At 35.1% G+C, this 22,211-nt stretch overlaps 3 protein-coding genes across 3 annotated transcripts; 1 reads left to right on the top strand and 2 right to left on the bottom strand.

Annotated features, from left to right (window-relative positions):
• Positions 1-538: 538 nt before the first annotated feature.
• LOC114724883 (RNA-dependent RNA polymerase 1-like) lies at positions 539-9,113 on the top strand. Its single transcript, XM_028911337.1, is given in 5 exon segments — positions 539-1,054; positions 2,413-3,270; positions 3,272-4,299; positions 4,718-4,868; positions 8,043-9,113. Coding segments are annotated over 5 exon segments (3,390 nt in total). The 3' UTR covers positions 8,880-9,113.
• A 1,445-nt stretch (positions 9,114-10,558) lies between these two features.
• LOC114724813 (uncharacterized) lies at positions 10,559-16,325 on the bottom strand. The gene is made up of 7 exons (XM_028911268.1): positions 16,151-16,325; positions 15,381-15,485; positions 15,192-15,278; positions 14,663-15,107; positions 13,650-14,575; positions 12,309-13,520; positions 10,559-12,216 (listed from the first exon to the last, which is right to left on the bottom strand). Exons 1-7 carry the CDS (start codon positions 16,323-16,325, stop codon positions 10,559-10,561), a joined length of 4,608 nt encoding a protein of 1,535 aa, XP_028767101.1.
• Positions 16,326-17,516: 1,191 nt separating this feature from the next.
• On the bottom strand, positions 17,517-19,909 carry LOC114724812 (uncharacterized). The gene is made up of 10 exons (XM_028911267.1): positions 19,763-19,909; positions 19,404-19,677; positions 19,213-19,309; positions 18,987-19,114; positions 18,823-18,907; positions 18,587-18,722; positions 18,353-18,510; positions 18,152-18,272; positions 17,881-18,054; positions 17,517-17,777 (listed from the first exon to the last, which is right to left on the bottom strand). The coding sequence occupies exons 1-10, from the start codon at positions 19,907-19,909 to the stop codon at positions 17,517-17,519; spliced, it is 1,581 nt and encodes a 526-aa protein (XP_028767100.1).
• Between the last annotated feature and the right edge of the window lie 2,302 nt (positions 19,910-22,211).

The following is a 22,211-nucleotide window of genomic DNA, read 5'->3' as shown; positions in this document are numbered from 1 at the left end:
AGAACTTCCATCTTCATCAGTCAAATCTTTGCTCCATCAAATTCAAAATCAGATGAATTGCACTATCTGGTTACTTTTTTTGCAATACTATTTTCACGAAGGTAAGTCTGAACTAAAAAATTACATCCTGAGTTCTTATTTTAGAAGATCAGTCTCTATCTAAGGCTTTTTTTTTTTTTTGGTCCAAAAGTCCATCTAAGTTTGGTTCTTTGTTTAGACTGTAAGATACTGTATCACCAACTCTTCTGATTTGCTTTATGGGACAAGTTTTGCTAGAAATGATGATTCACAGCATTCCGACCTTTAACGATTCATAAAGCTCTTTTGTGTTCGCTACCTGACGTGGCCTTCTGTTGAAATATTTCTTATTGTTCCCCATTGCTCATCATGAAATATGCTTGAAAAATTTGTTTGCATTTCATCTTTAACATACTCCTGTTGTGAATCACAGTAAATTTTTTTTTTTTTCCGTCGTTTTTTCCTTGTTGGTTATCATTTCATCTTCCCAATACAGGAAATTTCGAAGAGCTGGCATAGGATGGGTAGAACAATCGAGCTGTATGGATTCCCTTTTGATGTTTCTGTGTCCACAGTAAAGCCGTTTGTAGAGGAGATTACCGGTGAAGATACTGTCTATGCTATTAAGATAAGGCAAGGCAAAGGTAAAGTTCCAAGAGCAATTGCTATCATTCAATTCAAAGAAGCAAAGAATGCTTCTTATCTCATCTCGAGGCCAGCCAAAAGCATATGGTATAGGAATTCCTATCTTAAGGCCCGAGAACTGGAAAAAGATATTGTGCAAAAGCCAGTAAAATTTTTGCATAGCTTGGAGGATGTGAAGCTGCATTTTGGCTGCCAGATCTCGAAGGAAAGATTCTATAATTTATGGAAAGCTTTTACTAAGGAAGTAAACTTTGGGATTGGAATGAGAAAGATACAGTTCCTTCTGTCCTATAGGGGGATGGATTACAAGCTTGAGCTTTCCTATGAAAACATCTGGCAGATTGAGCTGCATCGTCCGCGTGGTGAAACTGCAGAGTATCTTCTGATTCAGGTTGTCAAATATAACTTATTTAGTAGTAATTTGAACTTTAAAAGCATATAATTTATTTTCTTATACTGTTATGGTGGATGTAATAAAAGATTGTTACTGGAGTGATAGTTACAAGAACACCAACCAGATTGTGATAGAAACAAGCCACTTGGCCTGCTGCACTTAAATGGCAAGGATGGGATGAAGTTTGGTAGAAGTTAAGGGTTCATTTTCTTGCCACAAAAATAATGGTGAAATGAAACTAATACATTCAAGGTAATAACTGGAAAACAGAATATAAAACTTCTAGATTGTCTGATTTCTGACACATAACAAATCAAGAAAGGAAAAGGAATACTGATTCAAATAATTCTGCTCGAGAAATTAAATTGATAGTAGTGAATAAATGCTACACCATTAGATTTACTTTACTATTTTGAAGCTGCACTTGTAGAAGACTTACTTCGTTTTTCATTATCAGATTTGTTTGTGGCATATACGCATACAACCACAATTTGTGTGCATGCATGGATGCATACATGCTTACGTGTATAATTTATTGAAGGAGGAAGCCTGATGTGTAATTTGCAAATTAAGTATACCTATGTTAGTTAGTTGACAGGCATTAGGAGTTAATAGCCACTCGGGATTAATAACCTATAAGAGGAGGTTGTATGAGAAAGTCAGACTCATGCCTGATTAGAAATTCAGTTATTGATTACTTTCTTGTCTCTTGGTTTCTCTTTCTCTCTTCTGTCCCCTCCCTCCTTCCTCTAACTGCCTCTATACGTTAGGTATTGGTATTGATATGTGATAAATAAATGGTTAGTTAAGGGGTAACCAGTAGTCAGGATTATTTAGTTAATTGGGGTCAAGGGTAATAGGCTATGAATAGAGGGGTGAGTTAAGCTGTAACGGGGCTTTGGAATAATGATGAATCAAGTTCTGTTTTCTCTCGTTGCTCTCATCTGTCTCTCTCTCCCCCTCCCTTCTCTCTATTTCCCTCTGTTTCCCTCTCTTTCTCTCTCTTTCCTGCCTTTCTTATGCAACAAAGCCTTTCAGATTATGCATAGCTTTCACTGCCTGTCATAAGATAAGAGTGAAGACATTCTACAAGTACTAGGAAAATATAACGTAAGGCCAACCCCTAAAGCTCATATACTTATATAACAGAGCACAGTAATGCTTGTGAGACTTTGTCCAAGCTTATGTTCTCTGGGTTGTTAGTGAAACTTACTTTTTCATACATGAAGGTGGGTTCTTGTTAATTCATATGATGGCATATATTGCGTAATTGCATATTGTTGTTATTTGTATTCTTCTGCATACATGACTTCAGATGAATCTTGTATCTTTATCAATTTCTCTTCAACTGTCAGCTATTTGGTGCTCCTCGAATATTTGAGAAGGATGTGCGTACTTCAGGGAGTATATTCGAAGATCCTTCTCTCAACTATTGTAAAGATGTTTCTGATGATCAATGGATCCGGGCAATAGATTTCACTCCTTTTAGCTGTATTGGGCAGTCTTCTCATCTATACTTGCAGCTTCCTTCACATGGACACCTTCCAAATTTCAGGGAAAACTTTGCTTATTACAAGGAAAGTGGGAGCAAGTTCTCTTTGGAGGAAGGACTTCCTTTTTCTAGCGATTCGAGTCTAGTCCCTATTGTTGCTCCTCCTCAGGGAATTGACATACCATATGAGATCCTGTTCAAAGTTAACTCATTGCTTCAGCATGGATGTCTTGCAGGTCCAGCACTAGATAGTGGCTTCTATCGTTTGATTGATCCACGTAGAATGAATCGTGCTTTCATTGAACATGCTTTAGAGAAAATGTTTTATTCAAAGGAACTCTGCTCTGACCCCTCAAAGTGGATCATTGATCAGTACAGAAAGTACCGTGCATCACGGGATCCTTCCCGGTCCCCTTCCATATCCTTAGATAATGGCTTGGTGTATGTTCCCAGGGTTCAGATTACCCCTTGTAAAGTGTATTTCTGCGGCCCAGAGGTTAATGTCTCAAATCGTGTCCTTCGCCATTTCCATCAGTTCATTAATAACTTCCTACGTGTTTCATTCGTTGATGAGGAGTTGGATAAACTGTTTTCAACAGATTTATCTCCTCGTACCTCTTCTAGCGAGCAAAGGAAAACTGAGATATATGCTAGAATTCTTTCCATTCTTAGAAATGGCATAGTAATTGGTGATAAAAAGTTTGAATTTCTAGCATTCTCACTCAAGTCAGTTGCGGGAGAATTCTTTATGGATGTTTGCTCCTACAACGTGTGGACTTAATGCTGCTGCCATTAGAGAGTGGATGGGGAATTTTCGCACCATTAGAAATGTAGCTAAATATGCTGCTAGACTGGGTCAATCTTTTGGTTCATCTACTGAAACTTTGAGTGTTAGCCAGGATGAAACTGAGATGATTCCTGATGTGGTGGTAAGACGTGATGGAATTGACCATATTTTCTCTGATGGGATAGGGAAGATTTCTGCTAAATTTGCGAGGAAAGTGGCTATGAAATGTGGCCATAAATCATCCACTCCATCTGCCTTTCAGATTCGATATGGTGGGTTCAAAGGGGTTGTGGCTGTTGACCCGACATCGTCGGTGAAATTATCTCTGAGGAGGAGCATGCTCAAGTATGAATCGGATAATACAAAACTAGATGTCTTGGCATGTAGTAAATTTCAGCCTTGTTATCTGAATCGGCAGATAATCACGCTCTTGTCTACTCTTGGTGTCAAGGATCATGTTTTTGAGAAAAAGCAGAAGGAAGCTATAAACCAACTGAACTCGTTGCTAACAGATTCATTAAAGGCACAGGAGGCTCTGGACTTGATGTCTGCTGGGGAGATATCTCATATTCTGAAGGAGATGCTCATCTGCGGTTATAAGCCTGATGCAGAACCTTTTCTTTCAATGATGCTGCAAACATTCAGGGCATCAAAGCTATTGGAATTGCGACGCAAAACTAGAATTTTTTTGCCAAACGGAAGAGCAATGATGGGATGCCTAGATGAAACGAGAACCTTGGAATATGGTCAAGTATTTGTGCAATATTCTGATAACAGCTTCATGCCATGGTCTAATGATTCTGTTGCATATGGCTCTGAGAGATCTTATATAGTTACAGGTAAGGTAGTTGTTGCCAAAAACCCATGCTTGCATCCCGGTGATGTGCGTGTTTTGAAGGCTGTTGATGTACCAGCTCTTCATCACATGGTCGATTGTGTTGTTTTCCCTCAGAAAGGATCCAGGTAAGCTTATTTCATTGCATTTATATTACTTTACACAGTTGATATCATTTTATAGGAACATATGTGGGCTCAAATCATAGTGTATGCAGAAGATATACATGTGTGCATGCACGCACTATACATGCTATTAAAATATTTCTATTCTCAACTATTTTCTGTCTTACATGCACCGGAATATACCTGACCTGTTTTGCAACATTCTGTTTATGTCGAAGTAAGTCTGGAGTATGATTAGATCATGTCATAAACCATTTCATTTAATGAGGCGTTGAATATTTTCACAGCTATGTTTGTTAAGTTATTTGTCAATGAATTCTCTAGTAAGTTGATGTGGCTTTTTTCCTTGGTATTGTCTTGGATATTTTAAATTTACTTTTGTAATTTGTCTGCTGATGCCATAATTGACTTTCGATACAAGACCTCATCCCAATGAGTGTTCGGGAAGTGATCTCGATGGAGACATCTACTTCGTTTGCTGGGACCCTGAGTTAATTCCACCGCGCCAAATCCCACCAATGGATTATACTCCGGCCCAAAGCGTACAATTGGATCATGATGTCATGATGGAGGTATTGTTCTCTTGGATTCAACTATCCTCTTGCTGTCATTATGTCATGACTATTTTCCATGATTTCATTGGAATTGATCATGTCTAATGAGTCCATATTGAGTCACTTTTCTATGATCCTCTCATCGCCAATACTGCAAAGAATGTATCGCCATTAGCCTGGACCATGTTCACCTTGTTAAGGAGGGTTTCACATATGTGAACACTCAATTTTGTCCGAAACCCACAAAAAATATTAAATATAAATGAAATTAAAAAAAAGAATAATAAAAGATTAATATCCTCCTTTATTCTTTCTTGAAGGTTAAGTTTGAGAAATCTACCATGTGGCAAATCAAAAAAAGAAAATTAAATAAGAATATCCCTTTTACAATGAATAGTAATAAAATAAAATATAAGAATTAAGAGCCAATTGACATCTAATTTAAAAAATGTGAGGTGGACACATTAAAAAGGAAAATAAGAAAAATCAGAAAATGAAGTAAAAATTTCTCATTTAAGATGATTAACTCCTCAATTTAGAAATATCTTTTAGGGTCATAATTGTGAAAATTCTAAAAAACGAAAATTAAAATAAAAAATCACAATTGATGATGATTTGGTGCTTAAATAGGAAGTTACATTATGAGTCATAATTGAGGAAAATTAAAAAACAAAAATTAGAGAAAAATTGAAAAATCCTAGGTGGAGCCTATAAATAAGAGAGTAGAGGTTAAAGGAAGGCATTCAGAATTTTCCGGTGAAAAAGGAGGCAAGGTAGAGAGCTTTTTGATTATTTTATTTCATGATAATGAGGTGGGTTGGGGAAAGAGAGAAGAGACCTAACTAGAGAAAAGTTCATTGTTCATCTTCTTCTTTTTTCTACCTAAGGTAAGCCTACACTCTTGTAGTTATTATCACATTTGTGCACTTGAACAATGATGGCTAGAGGGTTGAATCAAACATGATTTTAGTTAATTCTCAATACTCTCATTCTCTTTGATTTGTTCAAAATATGCCGTTATCTATTATCTCCCATATATATTCACTTTGATATCTACTTTCTTCTCTTTTTTATTTTATTTTTGTCCATGTCATTGTGCTAATATGTATATATAGTTTTTTATTATTGGCTTATTATATAATGTATTCTTTTTTAAGCCAATTGATAAGTGCATCATCAAGTATGAATTTTCATTCCTATCTATTATGTTTAACTTGATTTTCATGTTGAATTACTTTTGAGTGTTCTTTCTTTTTGTTTCGAAAGCGCTTCTTTTTTTAAAATCTATACCGTGTGTGAGGTTTTCAAAACTTCCACAAGTATCTAGATTCATTAGTAAACCGTGTGAGATTATGAAAGTCTCTGCACGAATACCCATGTAGTTGTGGTTGTGCAAATTTTCTTTTTGAAATAAAAAGAAAGAAAATAATTTTGGCCCTGTGTTTATAAATAAATAATAAAATAAAAAGTCCCTTTGTAAATATGTATATATGTAATCTCAAAATGTTTTTTAGAATCATGTGGGAGTTTTAGGATCCCCACAGGTTCGAATGATTATTCTTCTGTGTGAGGTTATGGGAACCTCCACAGGAAGGGTAATCCAAAATTTATTTCAAAAAATATTTTCTAAATAAAAATACAAAAATTGTTTTCATATATTAAAAAAAATAACAACCCATAAAAATCATGTTTTTTTAATTGAATAAATATTTTCTAAAAAATACCAACAAAGTGACACGTATTTTTATCCCCAAACTACGTGGGCTTTGATCCCTCTAAAAGATACGTAGGCCCTAGGTTTTTATCCTAAATCAAGTCCAACTTTATAAGTAATTTATTTTTTTCCTTTTTTAAATTAAAAAACAATCTTTGTTTCTATCTTTTTTTTATGGTAATTAAAATATAACAAAAAAGCCATATTAATTTTGAGTAGTTGGTTTAGGGTAATCGTTTTCTTGAACTAATGCCTAACACTTTCCTCACACACAATCGACTCCTGAGCTCTATCCGGTTTTCCTAGATCACATTGTTTAGATTTCCAAAATTAACCTTTTAAAATTTTGGTGGCGACTCATCTTTCTTTCCTTTTTATGGGATGACCAGGATTTGGGTGCGACAACATCTATATTTGCTTTAGTTCAAACATATTTTACATATAGTTCAGAATATTTCTGAGTGTCATGATTTGAGGCTTACAAATACATAAACTCTGAAAGATGCCTCATACTCAGTTTTCCTCAAAAATGATCTTTCTTTTCTTAATAAGCATACAATTGTACACGTATGATTGATGTACTAAGGGGGTATAAAATAAAGCCAATAGGAGTTCACTTTTTTCAATGATGTAAGGGTAGTAAAATGTGTTTCTTGGTCATTTGGTCCTAATTCAATGACTCATGCAAAGGCATTTCGTTTTGAGAAAAAGTTAAAGGGGAAAGAAACAAGTATATGTCACCGAAATGTTGAACTACAGCACCAGCTTTTACAGCCAAGAGATGACATGAGAAGATAGTAGACCAATATGATTGCTGCATCCATGGTATGAGTAGGAATTCCATTGAAGATTTCTTTTGGTCTCATACTAGAGTCCTTAGGAAAAGCAGCCTATGACCTGCAAATGCAACACAATGTTGAACGTGGCAAAAAGTCCACCAACTATTTCTTAGTTTCTGGACATTCAGGACCTAAAAATATCATTATTCTGGTTTCCTCTTGAGTACTCATAATGGTTTTCCTCAGACTGAGTTCGCCGGTGTTGGATTTCTTATTTTGTAGGATTAGTCGACATATTTTCCTGATTTTGTTAGGAAGAGCCAGCTGTAATATGTTATCTCCGTCTAACAAGAAATCTTATAGTCTTTCTGTTTACCTAGTCTTCCTATGTTCGGAAATTATGCTATTGTATTGATTGCCTCGTGGAAATTCAGTTGTCTGAGATTTTCTTTAGCTTTTTTCTAGTTTGGAGACCCAAATTTACCAATTTGCGCAGTAAGATATAAATATTTCATATCTCTTATGACCCCTCTGTTTTATATTTCTATTTACATTTATTATTTCCCTTTAAATTAATTAGTAATTACTCAACCAACCTTAATTTTAGTAATTCCGCTCCTGCGAGCCTTATGCTTTTAGATCCACTTACGAGATTAATTAAGGCATAACCTTTTGAGATGCTTGCTTTTTCTGTTGCAGGAGGTTGAGGAATACTTTGTCAACTATCTAGTCAATGACAGTCTAGGAATAATTGCAAATGCCCACACTGTCTTCGCAGATAGAGAGCCCAATAAGGCAATGGCTGAACCATGCATTGAGCTTGCAAAGCTATTTTCGATTGCTGTTGACTTTCCCAAAACTGGTGTCCCAGCTGTTATACCTCGTGAGCTGTATGTCAAAGAATATCCAGACTTCATGGAGAAACCCGATAAACCCACCTATGAATCAGTGAATGTGATCGGAAAGCTTTTTAGGGAAGTGAAAGAAATTGCACCAGAAGCTAACCCTACCGCAGTCTTCACTTGGGAAAAGGCTAGAAAGTCGTATGACTCTGATATGGAAGTCGATGGCTTTATGGATTATGTTGATGATGCTTTCTATCACAAAAGCAACTATGACTTCAAGTTGGGGAATTTGATGGATTACTATGGCATCAAGACCGAGGCTGAAATCCTGAGTGGGAATATTATGAAAATGTCCAAATCTTTTACCAGAAGAAGGGATGCAGAAGCAATTACAATGGCTGTGAGATCCCTAAGAAAAGAAGCTAGAACCTGGTTCAACAGCCCTGGAAGTGCAGAAGATTATGGGGAGGAAGATCTGATGGCAAAAGCATCTGCTTGGTACTATGTTACCTATCATCCAAATTATTGGGGTTGCTACAATGAAGGGTTGAACAGGGATCATTTCCTAAGCTTCGCATGGTGTGTTTATGATAAACTTGTCACAATCAAGAGGGAGAAAGCCAGCATTAGAAGGTCTCTTCAACTATCTTCCTTGGAACGCAGGCTTAGCAGGGGGCTGCATCTGTATTGACAACTTGAACTTGGTGCATTGCGTCTCATGGAATCCGCAGCATTAGCTGGAGCCTGGAGTGTTCATATAAGTTATATATAGCAAGGTGTGAATTTAACTTGAACGTAACCTTGAGTGGACTCGAGTGTTTTATGTATGTTTGTGTGTGTGTGTATGGTCTGTACTGATGTCTTGATCAAGACAAGTTGTTCATGCTAATTAATGTATATATGGCTGCTTGTGGTTTTCTTTCTATATTTTTGAATCCTCATTTCTTAATGCGCGAAAGTTTTTCTGCTGGTTTCACACGCACACACAAGGAAACTTGTTATCTAACAAACAGTTTGCAAATTGCAAGTAAAAATCTGTTTCTGGGGGCCGGTGTGTCGTATTCTTGTTTAGAGGGAGGGTGAGGGAGGGACAATACCATCATTTGGTCAGGGGGGAAAAAACTTAATTTCAAGTAAGTTTCCAAGAACCGTAGTGAAAATAAAGAAAACAGTTAGTCATATGCTGATTTTGTGGGTTCTTGATATAGGCATAAAGAAGACAAACTAATGGTTTTGCAATTATATTAATATTACCATAATAAGATCTTAAATCCCGTAAATTGACCACCAGGTACATATTCTACAGTAATATCTTGAAACAGTTTCGGCAATTTCTAACTTTCTTTTTTTTTTGGCCAAAACAATTTCTAATTTCTTAGTTTCATGGGTAAAACCACAAATCAAAGCAAACCATGAGATGGATCCTAAAGGGTGGGGCACAAAGATGAAAAACCAGAACGAGCACTCGACAAAAATGCTTAATAAAACCAAATCAATCAAACTAATATTCTTGGGTAAGCGGGCTCGATTTGTAAGTTAAATAAACTGATGAAGAGGAAACCAATCAGTAATCCCCCGCGCGCGCATATATACCCCTATCTTCTCCATGGACACATTTGTAAATCGAGTCTGTAACAAACAATCTCTTTTTACGCTTTAAATCTCGAATCGAATGTGCAGGATCTGTTGATTTATACGGTGGAAGAGCTGTTCAGCGACGCGAGTGAGTGGTGAGAGCAGCTTCCATGGCTGCCCTCATACGAGTTTGCGTTGCTGGTGCGTCTCAGCCATATGGCGCGGGATCGTTGAGCTCCATTCGCCTCGATCAGCTTTCTCATCTCCGCTGCGTTTGGAATTTAATTCTGATTCATCCAACAAACCCTAATATTAGTATAAATAGTACAAGTTAACATCATTACTTGCATCGATATCAATGAATATTAATGTAACCATGCATGAAAGAAGGGGATTTTTTTAATCACCTTCGAAGCACTACCTCGGGTAATGAACTTGTTCCAAGCAGCGGATCACATATCCTGCGATGCGCATATTGTGTTGTTCGAGGGAGAAACAAGCTTTTTCACGTCCAAGTTTCTTCAAGATTTCTTCTTTGAACTTGGTCTCGGAAAATGAAAGTTATGCTCAAAGTTGTTCCGCTGACTGAAGTTTCCCCGGGGGGTAGAAAAAAAACATCACATTAAGTGATCGAAGACTATGCGATGCTTGCGCGCCACAAACTAGCATCTGTTCTCCTTCAACTAGATTTTTCTCCCCCCGTGCGTTGCACGGGAAATATGGACTCATGATCAATATGTGTCATTACAATATATAATGTAACATAGGATAAAATGCCTACTATAGATAAATACACTAAATACAATTACCATCTATATTTCTAAATATTTCCTTGTACACAACATTTGTTGTGATTGACTTGAAGCAACCATCTTGATCGTCAACAACAACCTTCAGACCGTCCATACTTCTTACTCTGGATAATGCAACGTACAACTGACCATGTGTGAAAACCGGCTTCGGTAAATATAGACCAACATGAGTTAATGATTGACCCTGACTTTTATTAATTGTCATTGCAAAAGATAATGTTATTGGGAATTGTCGCCTTTGCATTTTAAACGGCCAACGACTTTCTGAAGGATTCATATCCATCCGATGAATTAAAACCTTCTGATAGGGGCTCGATCCATTCAACGTGACAGCTTCAATCACATTTTTTCCCAAGTGACAAATTTTAAGGCGTGTACCATTGCACAAACCAGAAGCTTGGTCTATATTTCGTAATAGCATGATCGGTGCTCCCACTTTGAGTTCTAACTTGTGCGGTGGCATTCCAGAGCAAGAGATAGTATTCAAGAATTCTGTGTTGTACAAATCGTCAACTGTATCTATTTCTTGATCTGCTTTACAGACAGTATCACAACTGAGAAATTGAAATGAATCTCCTGGTAACAAAGAACACATGTAATAATTTATTTGATTGACCATCTCAATTGTTGGAGCCAAGATTGCTCTGTCATTGAAATAGTCATTAGACGCTAAATTATGAAGAAGATCTGGGTAAGTGCTGTGTACAATTGCATGAAGAGCATTGTCATAGTTTGTGAGTAACAACTGTTTAGGGATTTCAATATCTGCAACACCATCTTTTGATTGCCCTATTTTTCCATCACCAATATTTAGCAACCAATTCGAAAACCATTCTAACCTTTCTCTATCATTGGAACTATTAGTTTTCCTTAATCGCATGTTCTTCGTTAACTTGAAAATTCTGCAATGATTCCATAAATATGAAGAATTAATGGAAGCATTAACAATTGTAGCTCTTGTACCTTTTGGTATCACTGGAAGTATCTGACGAAAGTCACCACCCATAACAATGCATTTCCCACCAAATGGTAAGTTAGAGTGCATGATATCCTTTAATGTTCTATCAAATGCTTCAATGCAATATCTTTGAACCATAGGTGCTTCATCCCATATAATTAACTTCGTGGACTTAATCAGATTAGCTAGTGGTGAATTTTGTTTTATCCCACATACAGAAGATTCAGTGATTTGAATAGGAATTGCAAACCTTGAATGTGCCGTTCTTCCAGATGGTAATAATGTTGCTGCTATTCCACTTGATGCAACTGGAAGAACTATCTCACCCTTTGCCCGTAATGTTGTAATTAATACATTCCAAAGAAAGGTCTTCCCAGTACCGCCATATCCATAAACAAAGAAAAATCCACCCTGAGGTAGATTTGTTGCAGATAATATATTATCATATATGATTCGCTGCTCGTCATTCAACTTCTGCATGAGCGTGGTAGTCTTTAATTTCAAAGACTCTCTATCATAATTTAACTCTTGCATTATCAGATGGTTCGCTATATCAATGACTGGAGTATTCAATGGCAATGGAAGAGATGGAAATTCATGAAGAGTCTTCCCATTTGCTCTGAGAAGATTATTAATCTCTTTCAAGGCCATATTCTCTTTATCAAACAATGAGATATGAATATCTACAAAATATGGAAAAAAATTGGTATAAATATCAATATGATATATATATACACACACATGTTTTAGGACATGAGAATTGTAGCTCACATACCTGAGAGGACAGGATCATTGCGAGGTATGTGAAGTAGATCTTCTGAGAGTATATTTGATGTCTCTTTCCATACAGTGTCAGGATGTTGCAGTGAGCAACACAATAACATGCTTACGAAAAGCCTTCGCAGTTGAGATCCTGAAGCCCATACTGATGCTTCTTTTATTGCAGCAATATATTCATTGTCATCTTCTAAGAGTCCACGTGCAAAACATGCAGCTTTAAAAGTATCATGAATCACTCCATCAACAGTTTTGATATCATCAAATGAGGTTGGACCCTTCACTTTATTTAACAAAATTCGGAGATAATATAATTCTCCAGATGATGGCGATACATGTGTAATTCTACCAACAGCAAACCCCTTCTCTCTTCGTTTCCATTGGCGTTTATCTTTTTGATAAACATAATAATTAGGAAATTCAGCATATGTAAGATTTGCCGCTAAATCATCATCATTGTTCATTTTCATCCAAGCCAAAAACTGTGACTCACTAACTCGTGGTCTTTGTAATAAGTCCGCAACATCATCAGTATTAGAATAAATTACATATTGTTGATTTGGCAAGTGGAAACTCAATCTTTCAACCGGAGGAAACCGATAATGGATATCAAATCCAAACATACGCCATGATGCTTCACATGCAGATATGTATCTACAACTATAATATTGCCTTATTTCATCAACAATTTCATCCTTGTTGTTATCCTTATCAAATATAGTAGCGACAACTCTATCATTGCCTTTGCTAATATATTTAAATAAGTATTTAATTGAAGTAGATTGATTGCACTTCTCGACATTTATATGTCCTTGAAACATGCACAGAAGGGTAGGATTATATGGAACAACATAACGATTATCTAAGCAAACACCTTTAACTTCAATTGTTTTTCCATCATTTCTTCTTCTGTATGTGGGATAACCATCATCATCAACTGTGGTAACATCATTGAACTTTTTTGGAAAGTATTTGCTACATTTGTTGTCTTTCATGCAAGGAGATTTTGGGTTAACTATTCCACATGGACCATGGATCATATACTTCTGAACTAAGTCATACAGAATAGAAGAAGAATGCTTATCTGGAATCTCAGCCGAAATAATCCGGTCAATGGCTTTTGGATCCTTGATTTTGTCATTTTCATCAAGAAATAACAGGATATGTGCATGTGGAAGGCCTCGTTTTTGGAATTCAATAGTGTAAACTTCTGTAGAAAATAAAAAAAGATAAGATGTATTAATAATGAATATCACTTATAAAGTATAGACAGTAATAATAATTTAAAAAATTAATGATTTAAACATTAAGAAATATAAAAAAATAATTTTGGACTAACCTGCACGAATTGTCCCAAATATCTTCTTCTCCCTTAATGTTTTCATGAAAGATCGTAATTTCATTTTGAAAACTCTGGACAATATTTCTGGTCGATCACATGGACTTACATTATCTTGTTGGCAAAGTCTAGTGATTTCAGGCCATGCTGGATTGCAAGTAAATGTGATAAATAAATCTGGATAGCCTGCCCATCTGCATAATGCCATAGCATCTTGATAATTTTGTAGCATATATCTTGCACCACCAGTAAAGGTTGATGGTAAAATGATACGTTTTCCCGTGTGTGAAGCATTTCTCTCACCACTTAAAACAGCATCAGATAATCCTTGATATAAATCAGCTCGGAGTTCTTTTTGATGAGTTCTAACCCAAAGCAATCGTTGTGATTCAATCATTGTGTAGCCATCGACAATGAATTGTTGAAGTAATCTTGATGCATGTAATAGGATTGACACCTCATTCTCTCTTCTCATAAGCCTGTATGTGAAAAATTCACGTATGCTTAACCTCTTTCTTGACTTTGTAATTGCAAGAGTTTCTTGTCTGTGTTCAATATCATCTCTATAACCATCTTCACCATATGGAAATAACAGAGGATATTGTAGAGGTAAATATGCTGGATGGAGTTCATTAATTCGTTGAGGTCTCCCTGATTGCTCTTCAACAATGATATCTCTGACATTAAACGTCATATCTATATCACCAACAATTAATGCTGCAACTTCAGAAGCAGATGGAAGATTATAGGTTCGCCCATCATGTGCCCTGGAACTTAGCAAGCATAACTTCAAATGTTGATGATTTTGAATGCTCAGAAACTGAGAAGCAAATCGATATTGTTGTACAAAAGGATTAATTTCATCTAAAACCATCTTGATTTGCACAACAATTCCTGGATCAATTGTTGATTCCTTCTGGTGTTTACTACAGGAAAAATAAATATCAATTTTCAATTCATTGATGAAATAAATAGGTATAATACACAGTAAAGATATTAAAAGTAGCTAGTACCTGACAACAGCAATTCTATTGGAAACCTCATTGTCAGTATCAAATATGTATAGTTGTGAATACACTGGTTCTGAACCTTGAACTGGCAATAAGCTACCAATATTATGATAGTTTTGTCCAGACAATATGAATGAGTAAGGACCTCCACCAAAATTTTTAGAATGATCAATCTTTCCTCCCATTGATGTGAAAGAAAACATGTTATTGTACTGTCTTATATTTGACAGAAAATTCTTCGTCTGTGCATTATCCTTTTGCAGAAATAACCGCTGGAATATAGGAGGTGGAGTCTTCAAAGGTGGTAACACAATTTTTCCTTGCATACAGCACATTGAGAAGATATTTATGGACCTTTTTTTATTATCTTTCTTGACTCTTTCATTAAACCACATGAGAGCACCACAAAATTTGCATTTATGTATAGGATCTCCCTCATCAATGTATCCTAAAGAACAATTTAAAGTTAATCAGATTATTATAAGGAGACAATAATATTACAGTATATTTAAATTTAGACATAATATGATACCTTCGTTATAAATTTGGTGATCCAAGCTAGCTGTTGATGTATGGTAAGCATACTGTAAATGAGTAAGTGTGTTGCATATTTCTATATCTGTTGAAATTGAACACATGTTATAACCAAACTATCATATGGACATATATAAATGTATATATAAAATTATAAACATCTAATGGAAAACTTAAAAATAATAACCTGCCATGTTTTCATCGTGCCTAATATTATCTTCAATATCATCATTATCATTAGCACCAATCATGATCTCAATATCCTTGTAAAACATTTCTTGCTCTGCGAAGTCTGATATATGCATTGCACATGCATTAAAATAAGGTCTAATATAGAAACATATATCATGATCCTAACAATTAAGGAGCAAGATATTATCATTCGCTCAATTAGGTAACTTACATGCAGTAATACTAATGTCATTCAAAAAAATTAATTATTATGCATTATTTTATTAACCTTAAATAAAGATGAACTAATATATTTTTTATGCCTCTTGTAGTCAAATTATAAAGTATTCAAAATACTTACTTTTAGCCCATGTATTTGTTGCATTTGTCTGTTTTTGTTGCCAATTTTTCACAGGTGCACTTGTATTTGTACAAAGTGACGAACTTCCCAGCTCAACGATCTCTATGGCTTCGAACAAAATGTTATGATTTTTTTATACGACAATAAATATATTAGACCCATAAATTATGTAGCATGTATTACTAAACTTAGATTCATGTAAATTAATTACATTGACAAACCTTTCTGTTGAATATTTTTGTCAGCTGTTATACATGGAACTATATTTTCCAGTCCTCTGCTTCTAGCACTTTTTCGCGTCCGAGGTTGAACTTGAGAAAATGGTGTTTTATGCGTAGAACATTGAGAGTTCTCTAAACCTGTCCCAGACAAACATATAAATGAAATGGTTTAATCGGTATTAGTTATTAAAGTGACGCACAAACCTGTTAACAAATTGCTATCAAATCTCCCCTGTAGATTGCAAGCTACATTTGTTATATCTTCGAGTGCAGTAGCTTTCCTTCTTCGGCTATGACGAATATCGGACAAAACTGGATATGGTTGAGTATTAATATTTTCAGAACAGTGAACTACACTCTGATTTGTTACAATTGCCATGTAAGTGTTTTGATGTTGTCCATTATTTCCTATCAACAATGAAGTTAAACAAATTGGTGACTTTGAACACAAAATAACTATTACATTACTATTAGTTATTGTAAAGTACAAGATAACAGAACATTATAAAAGCAAAAAAAAATGAATGTAACATAAATATTCTATTAGAATATGTTTCAAAAGAAGAAATAATAAACCTGACGTTGGCATGTTTTTCTTGGTCTGCATTTCTGTAGAATTGACTTGAGAATGGAGCAGGAATTCATCACTGGAAGACATGGTGGCCAATGAACTTGTTGTGCAATGAGGATGGAGTATTATATATATAGCTCGTAATTTTTAGTAGTCCATTTATAACCATTCGGTCACTTTTTGGCTATCCAAGTCCTTCATTTTGATTGGTTGCCTTGTCATTTCTTAGCTATCCAAGTCCTTCATTTTGATTGGTTGCCTTACTACCTATCCGTGGTAACAGTTTTCCCATTTTCGAATATATATATGTGTTACTGTTAAAGTATATTGGTCAATAGTGTTGGTGACAACATGTATTAAGTATGTTATTACATATAACACTCATATACCCAATACATATTTACCAATCGGAAATCTAAGCAAGAGGAAATAATGTTTATAGTTATCCAAACGAAAACCAAAGGGACATTACAACAAATGCAACTTTTGTTTACATTCTTTCATGGACAAAATGAATTTCATTGAACATGACAATCACAGGAGAGTTCATATGTTACTTATAATCATTCTTGAATTGTTAAAATTTGAACACGGGCTTGCTTCTTTGTTCTAAAAAAAAATGATTAATTCTAATTCACATGAATTAGAAGACCTTGGTGTATTATTTCTTTATCAGACTGAATATTTCTTTATAAATCATAGTATCTTATTTCAAACTAAATTTATGAGTTTGATGGTTTAATAAAGGCAGAAACTGGATTAAATTCTAAGACAAACACAAACTACTTTCATTAAAAAGAGACATTACATTGACAAAGACTCACAGGCATACAAAGCGCGCACACACGCTTAAAACGAAGCTCCATCCTAAACATAACAAACACTAAATGGAATCTGGAAACACAGAAAACAGCGACACACAAGTTAAACAGCTACAAAGCATAAATGACACGACAACAGTACATAACCACCATTGACAACAGACTCATTTTTACTAAATTATTTCTCTATCTTGATAGCTTTCAGACGTCTCTCTTGAGGAGCTGGAGATGCTTCATCCATATGGTTCACTGCGTTGTTCTTCACATTGCCTCTTCTTTTTGCTTTAACAGGAGGATGTGGAGCATGGTTGACCAGATCTGATAGTTTCATATCATCTTTAGCATTACAGTCCGAAACAAACTCTGTCTGTGCAGTTGGAGGAACTGTTTCATCAGCTTTGACATGTTCCTCACCTTCTCCATTGTCAACCTGAGAACCCTAAATCAAATATAGACCACAACTATCATGAGTCCAAATCTGTTTATTTAATTTAATAAGTAAAAAACAGTAAATTAGGAAGAATCTTTTAAAGAATAAAAACCTCAGTTGATGCTTGAGTGAACTGATCCATCAAATCTTCACATAATTGATATTGCAAAACACTAATGCTAGAACCTGGGTGGCGTTTGTTATACTCATTGAGTTTCATAATGAGCAACAAATTCTTCCCAACAGGATTGTCCAAGTTCTTTGGGAAATCAACTTCCTCAGGATCCTATGTAGGCAAATGTTACACATGAAGTAATATTAATCTAATACAGACTTATTCATTTACAAATACGACTTGTGAGAATTTGGAATAATTTTTATACCTTCTCTAGCATCTGCATCAATTCAGTGGCTGTATTTTTAATCAAATCAACAGCAAGTTTATCCCAGAAAATGACAGAAGTACTTCCTGTGTGATCCTTGACAGTGTAGTGGACTTTCATCCTAAAGCACAACTTAATAATTAGTATACTAACAATTCTAAAATCATATACAGCATATAATAAGGTGATTAGTAATAATACTTTGGTTCTATTGAATCTGGCGTCTTGCGACATGATGGACATATGGAAGTTTCATTCTCTAATCGGGGCTTTGTGCCACATTTTGAACAACCATCATAAACCCAATCATATCTTGTCTCTAACTTCTGAATGATACAGTTAATAACAAAATTTTCTCCCTGCCATCACACAGAGTTAAGGTAAATGAACTTAGCATTTGTAGTTATTTTTATACATACAATAAACAACACTAACCATTGGTTGATCTTTTATCTGTGAGATAGTGATCTTGTTTTGATTTCGTGCCATTCCAGAACATGACTGCTGGCTCAATTGAGAAGGCGCGGTTTGACTGAGAAATGAGAGAGCTGGTGAGCCATTATCTTTTCCACTACATTAAAATGAATATAATTAATTAACTAAAGAAACGAAAGCAATACAGAATTAAATTAAATTTATATAATTTCATTTTTTTCCTTATATCCACAAACCTATCAATAAGTTGTTGTACTTCCTTAATAGGTGGATTGAAAAACACCCTTGTAGCATTAAAAGAGTTGCAAACTTGTGGTTTTCCTACATATTAACAGTGTATCAGAAAAAATAGTAAGTGACATGGAACATCGAACCCAGAAAATTTTAATGGGCATGTTACCATCATCTGAAAATCCAATCCTGGCCATATTCAATAACAACACAGCTGGTGTTTGTGTATTTTGTAAGTGAGACATAAATGCATCATTGGCAGCTTCATCAAATAATGTACATTCGACATCACTTCCCCTGCAAGTTTCAAATAAAAGATCAAAATCTGTTACTATACTGAGATTAACAAAAATAAAGCAAAGCAAAAACAGTAAACATTGTAGGGGCCTATATACTCTATATCAGTTAAGACCATCCGCAATTTGTTCTTGGTTTCATTGTCGCGACGATATTCTTGAAGTGTGCCCATTGACTTCACAAATGCCAGAACATCTACAATTCAAGGCAATATAATGAAATAGAAGAAGAATAATAACACTTCATGTAATAGTAAAGCATATAAAATATTTCAAAGCACGTGACTTACCTATCAAGTAATCAATAACATGGCTCTGATCAAGCTTCACGATATCAGCAAGTGGGAAGAATGAATAAGAATAACTTGGCAGACTGGCAAGTTTCCCAGCAACACGGGTTCTTGGAGTTAAGGTAATCTTGAAAGGATGAGTGGTTGCTCTATATTGGTTAACATTTGGAGAGACTTCAAAATTGGCAAAGAAGTAAGTCTGTCCTTCAATAATACCATGCCGAAACTTGTCATGCAAGCTCTTGTTCAAAACACTTGCTTGTATTTTATCCCCCTGCACATAAACATAGTAGTTCGATTAATCATTATTGCATAAAAGAAATGAACATAACTCAGATTGGGACTAAGAAAAAAGATACCTCTTCATCCAATAGAACCATTGACACACAAAAAATATCTGAAGGGGCTGCCTTATGAAAGACATTCCATTTTCTGAAAACTCTTGCCACTATGTGCCACCTATCGGTTGTATCATTCAAATCTTTCAGCAATGATATACGTGACATAGTGAATTTCAGAGTAAGCAACAATGTAGAGAATAGAAGCCTTAGGCTACAAACTTTGTGATCAGAGACAGATACTTGAACGGTGGAAAAATATGAAGGAACTAATCAGTTTTTATACTGAAGGATGACATGACTTATTCCTAATGAAATATGTTACTGGACTTAACATTCAAGAGACAAGTTAGACTTCAAATGATAAACATGAAATTCTGTGGCGGGAAACATCTATAATGAAATATGAATGATAAAGATGAAATTCTGTGGCGGGAAACATCTATGATGAGGGCGGAAGATATTACTGGATAGTGTTCAAATGACTTCTCTACTATTCTAAGCTACCTATCCTGTCCAGATTTGGAAACACGGAGATATACATATTCTAAGGTAGCTCACAAGTTTGTTTTCAAAGCACAGAGTTAGGTTTCAGTGCACAATAAATGAAGGTATGAGTGAAACGAATGACACAAAGCACATACAATGTTGACAATTGCCAGCAAAGATATCTTCTCCATACCCATCACGACCTGCAACTTGATTTCATACGCCATACCTATATATTAAGGCAGTAGCTGTATCTTGCAGATAAAGTATAAATGATCTGATATTGATAAAATCTGATAGCCTATGGGTGGAACCTGTACACCATTTGCGTTTTCATAAACTTTTGTCAATTCATTCAATAGGAATAGATTCTATTTCAATGAAGATTTTGTACTGAATACCTTGTTAGAACATAAGTATGGACAGAGACTGTAGTAATGTTGTGAAGTCGATAGAGTCAGCTACTGGGTAAGCTATGAACATCATTCAAGATAGAAAAAAAGGCCGACTTGTGCATAATTAATTAATGATAAAGTAAGAAATGTTGTTTAAAGCAGAATGACAAGAATAATAACCAGTTCCAGTGCAAGGCGTTAGGAAGATATCCACTTCATGAAATTGGAATAAGCAAATTGGAATATATAATGCAGCCACAGTTTGCTATGAATCATAAAAGGAATGAAAAAATGAAATAAGGAATAGATGTATAATAACTCGACTTAAAAAGGTAAGCCATAATGTAAAACACAGCTGATAGGAAAGTACCAACATTTGGTTAAACAGAGAGCATATCAACGGTACAGGCATAGTGAAACACAGATACATAAGTAAGGCAAACTATTTGTAAGAGAGATATGGAACTTGTACAATAACTGGACTAACCTAAACACTTGTAAAATCATTCTACATGACTAAATTCAACTACAAATGATGGGCAGAAGATCTGGACAGGATAAGTAATCATTATGTCAAGTCGATAAAGTTAAGTATTAACTAAGCTATGAACATTTTCAACCAAAATAGAAAAAATTGACAACTTCTATATAATTAATAATAATAATAAAGAAAAAAATGTTCTTTAAAGCAGAGTGAGAAGAATCGACATCCTTTGTAGCATAGGTTTCTTTGCTAATTGCAAAGCCAACCGGCCACAATTCATTGATACAGAAGATAACCATAGCAAGCCTATAGAAACAGGAGAGTTACATGGGAATAGTAATGTAATGAACATAATAATAAAAAATATGAACACATTAGGAGTATGCAAGATCGAAACTGACATCAAGTAGAAGATATGCATATCTACACATTTCTAGCAAGACGGCGCACAGAAGTAGATATGCATATCTTCTTGCCTATAGAAACAGGAGAGTTACATGGTTCAAAACGGCGCACTGTAGTGTTTCAGATCTACCACATATCAGTTTAAAACTGACATCAAGTAGAAGATATGCATATCTACTTCTGTCAAGCAAAAAAAAAGGCATAGAAGCTTGTAGCAAGCGTAGTCCTTCCTCTGTATATGTCACTTACTCCATCCTCATCATCATATCTTGAATGCCCATATAACACAAGAATAAATATAGTAACTGGACTTAAATAAACACTTGTAAAATCATTATACATGACTAAATTCAAATACAGATGATGGGCAGAAGCTCTGGACAGCACAAGTAATCATTATGTCAAGTCAATAGAGTCAGCTATTAAATAAGCTATGAACATCAGTGACATTAGAAAAAATTGCCAACTTCTATATAATTAATAATAAAGAAGAAAATGTTGTTAAAAACAGAGTGACAAGAATGGACATACAAGAATACTGATGAAGTAAAATGAACAGGATTAAATTGAAAGAAGAATTGCAAAGGAACCGAGAAATTGAATAAGAAACACTGCTAAACAGTGGTAAAATCATTGTATAGGAGACAATTCAAATACATTGCAGATAATGGGCAGAAGATGTGGACAGAATGAAAAT

This window comes from Neltuma alba, unplaced genomic scaffold (genome assembly GCF_004799145.2).
Source record: "Neltuma alba isolate B1F8T4 unplaced genomic scaffold, ASM479914v2 tig00012201_pilon, whole genome shotgun sequence".
NCBI lineage: Eukaryota > Viridiplantae > Streptophyta > Magnoliopsida > Fabales > Fabaceae > Neltuma > Neltuma alba.
The sequence above is the reverse complement of the archived record's forward strand: the minus strand, read 5'-3'. Positions and strand labels throughout refer to the sequence as shown.

Bases quoted from the DNA above. Each gene is read 5' to 3' on its own strand.
- LOC114724812 (XM_028911267.1), bottom strand. From the start codon at position 19,909: ATGTCACGTATATCATTGCTGAAAGATTTGAATGATACAACCGATAGG. The intron at 19,678-19,762 runs GTATCTTTTTTC...GTTTATGTGCAG, and splicing joins TGGTTCTATTGGATGAAGAG to GGGGATAAAATACAAGCAAG. The intron at 17,778-17,880 runs GTTTTTATTCTT...TATTTGATTTAG, and splicing joins TCACTCAAGCATCAACTGAG to GGTTCTCAGGTTGACAATGG.
- LOC114724813 (XM_028911268.1), bottom strand. From the start codon at position 16,325: ATGGCAATTGTAACAAATCAGAGTGTAGTTCACTGTTCTGAAAATATT. The intron at 15,486-16,150 runs GTTTGTGCGTCA...TGCATATATCAG, and splicing joins TGATAGCAATTTGTTAACAG to ACTTCGCAGAGCAAGAAATG. The intron at 15,108-15,191 runs GTATCATATTAT...ATTGTTCTTTAG, and splicing joins TCACCAAATTTATAACGAAG to GATACATTGATGAGGGAGAT.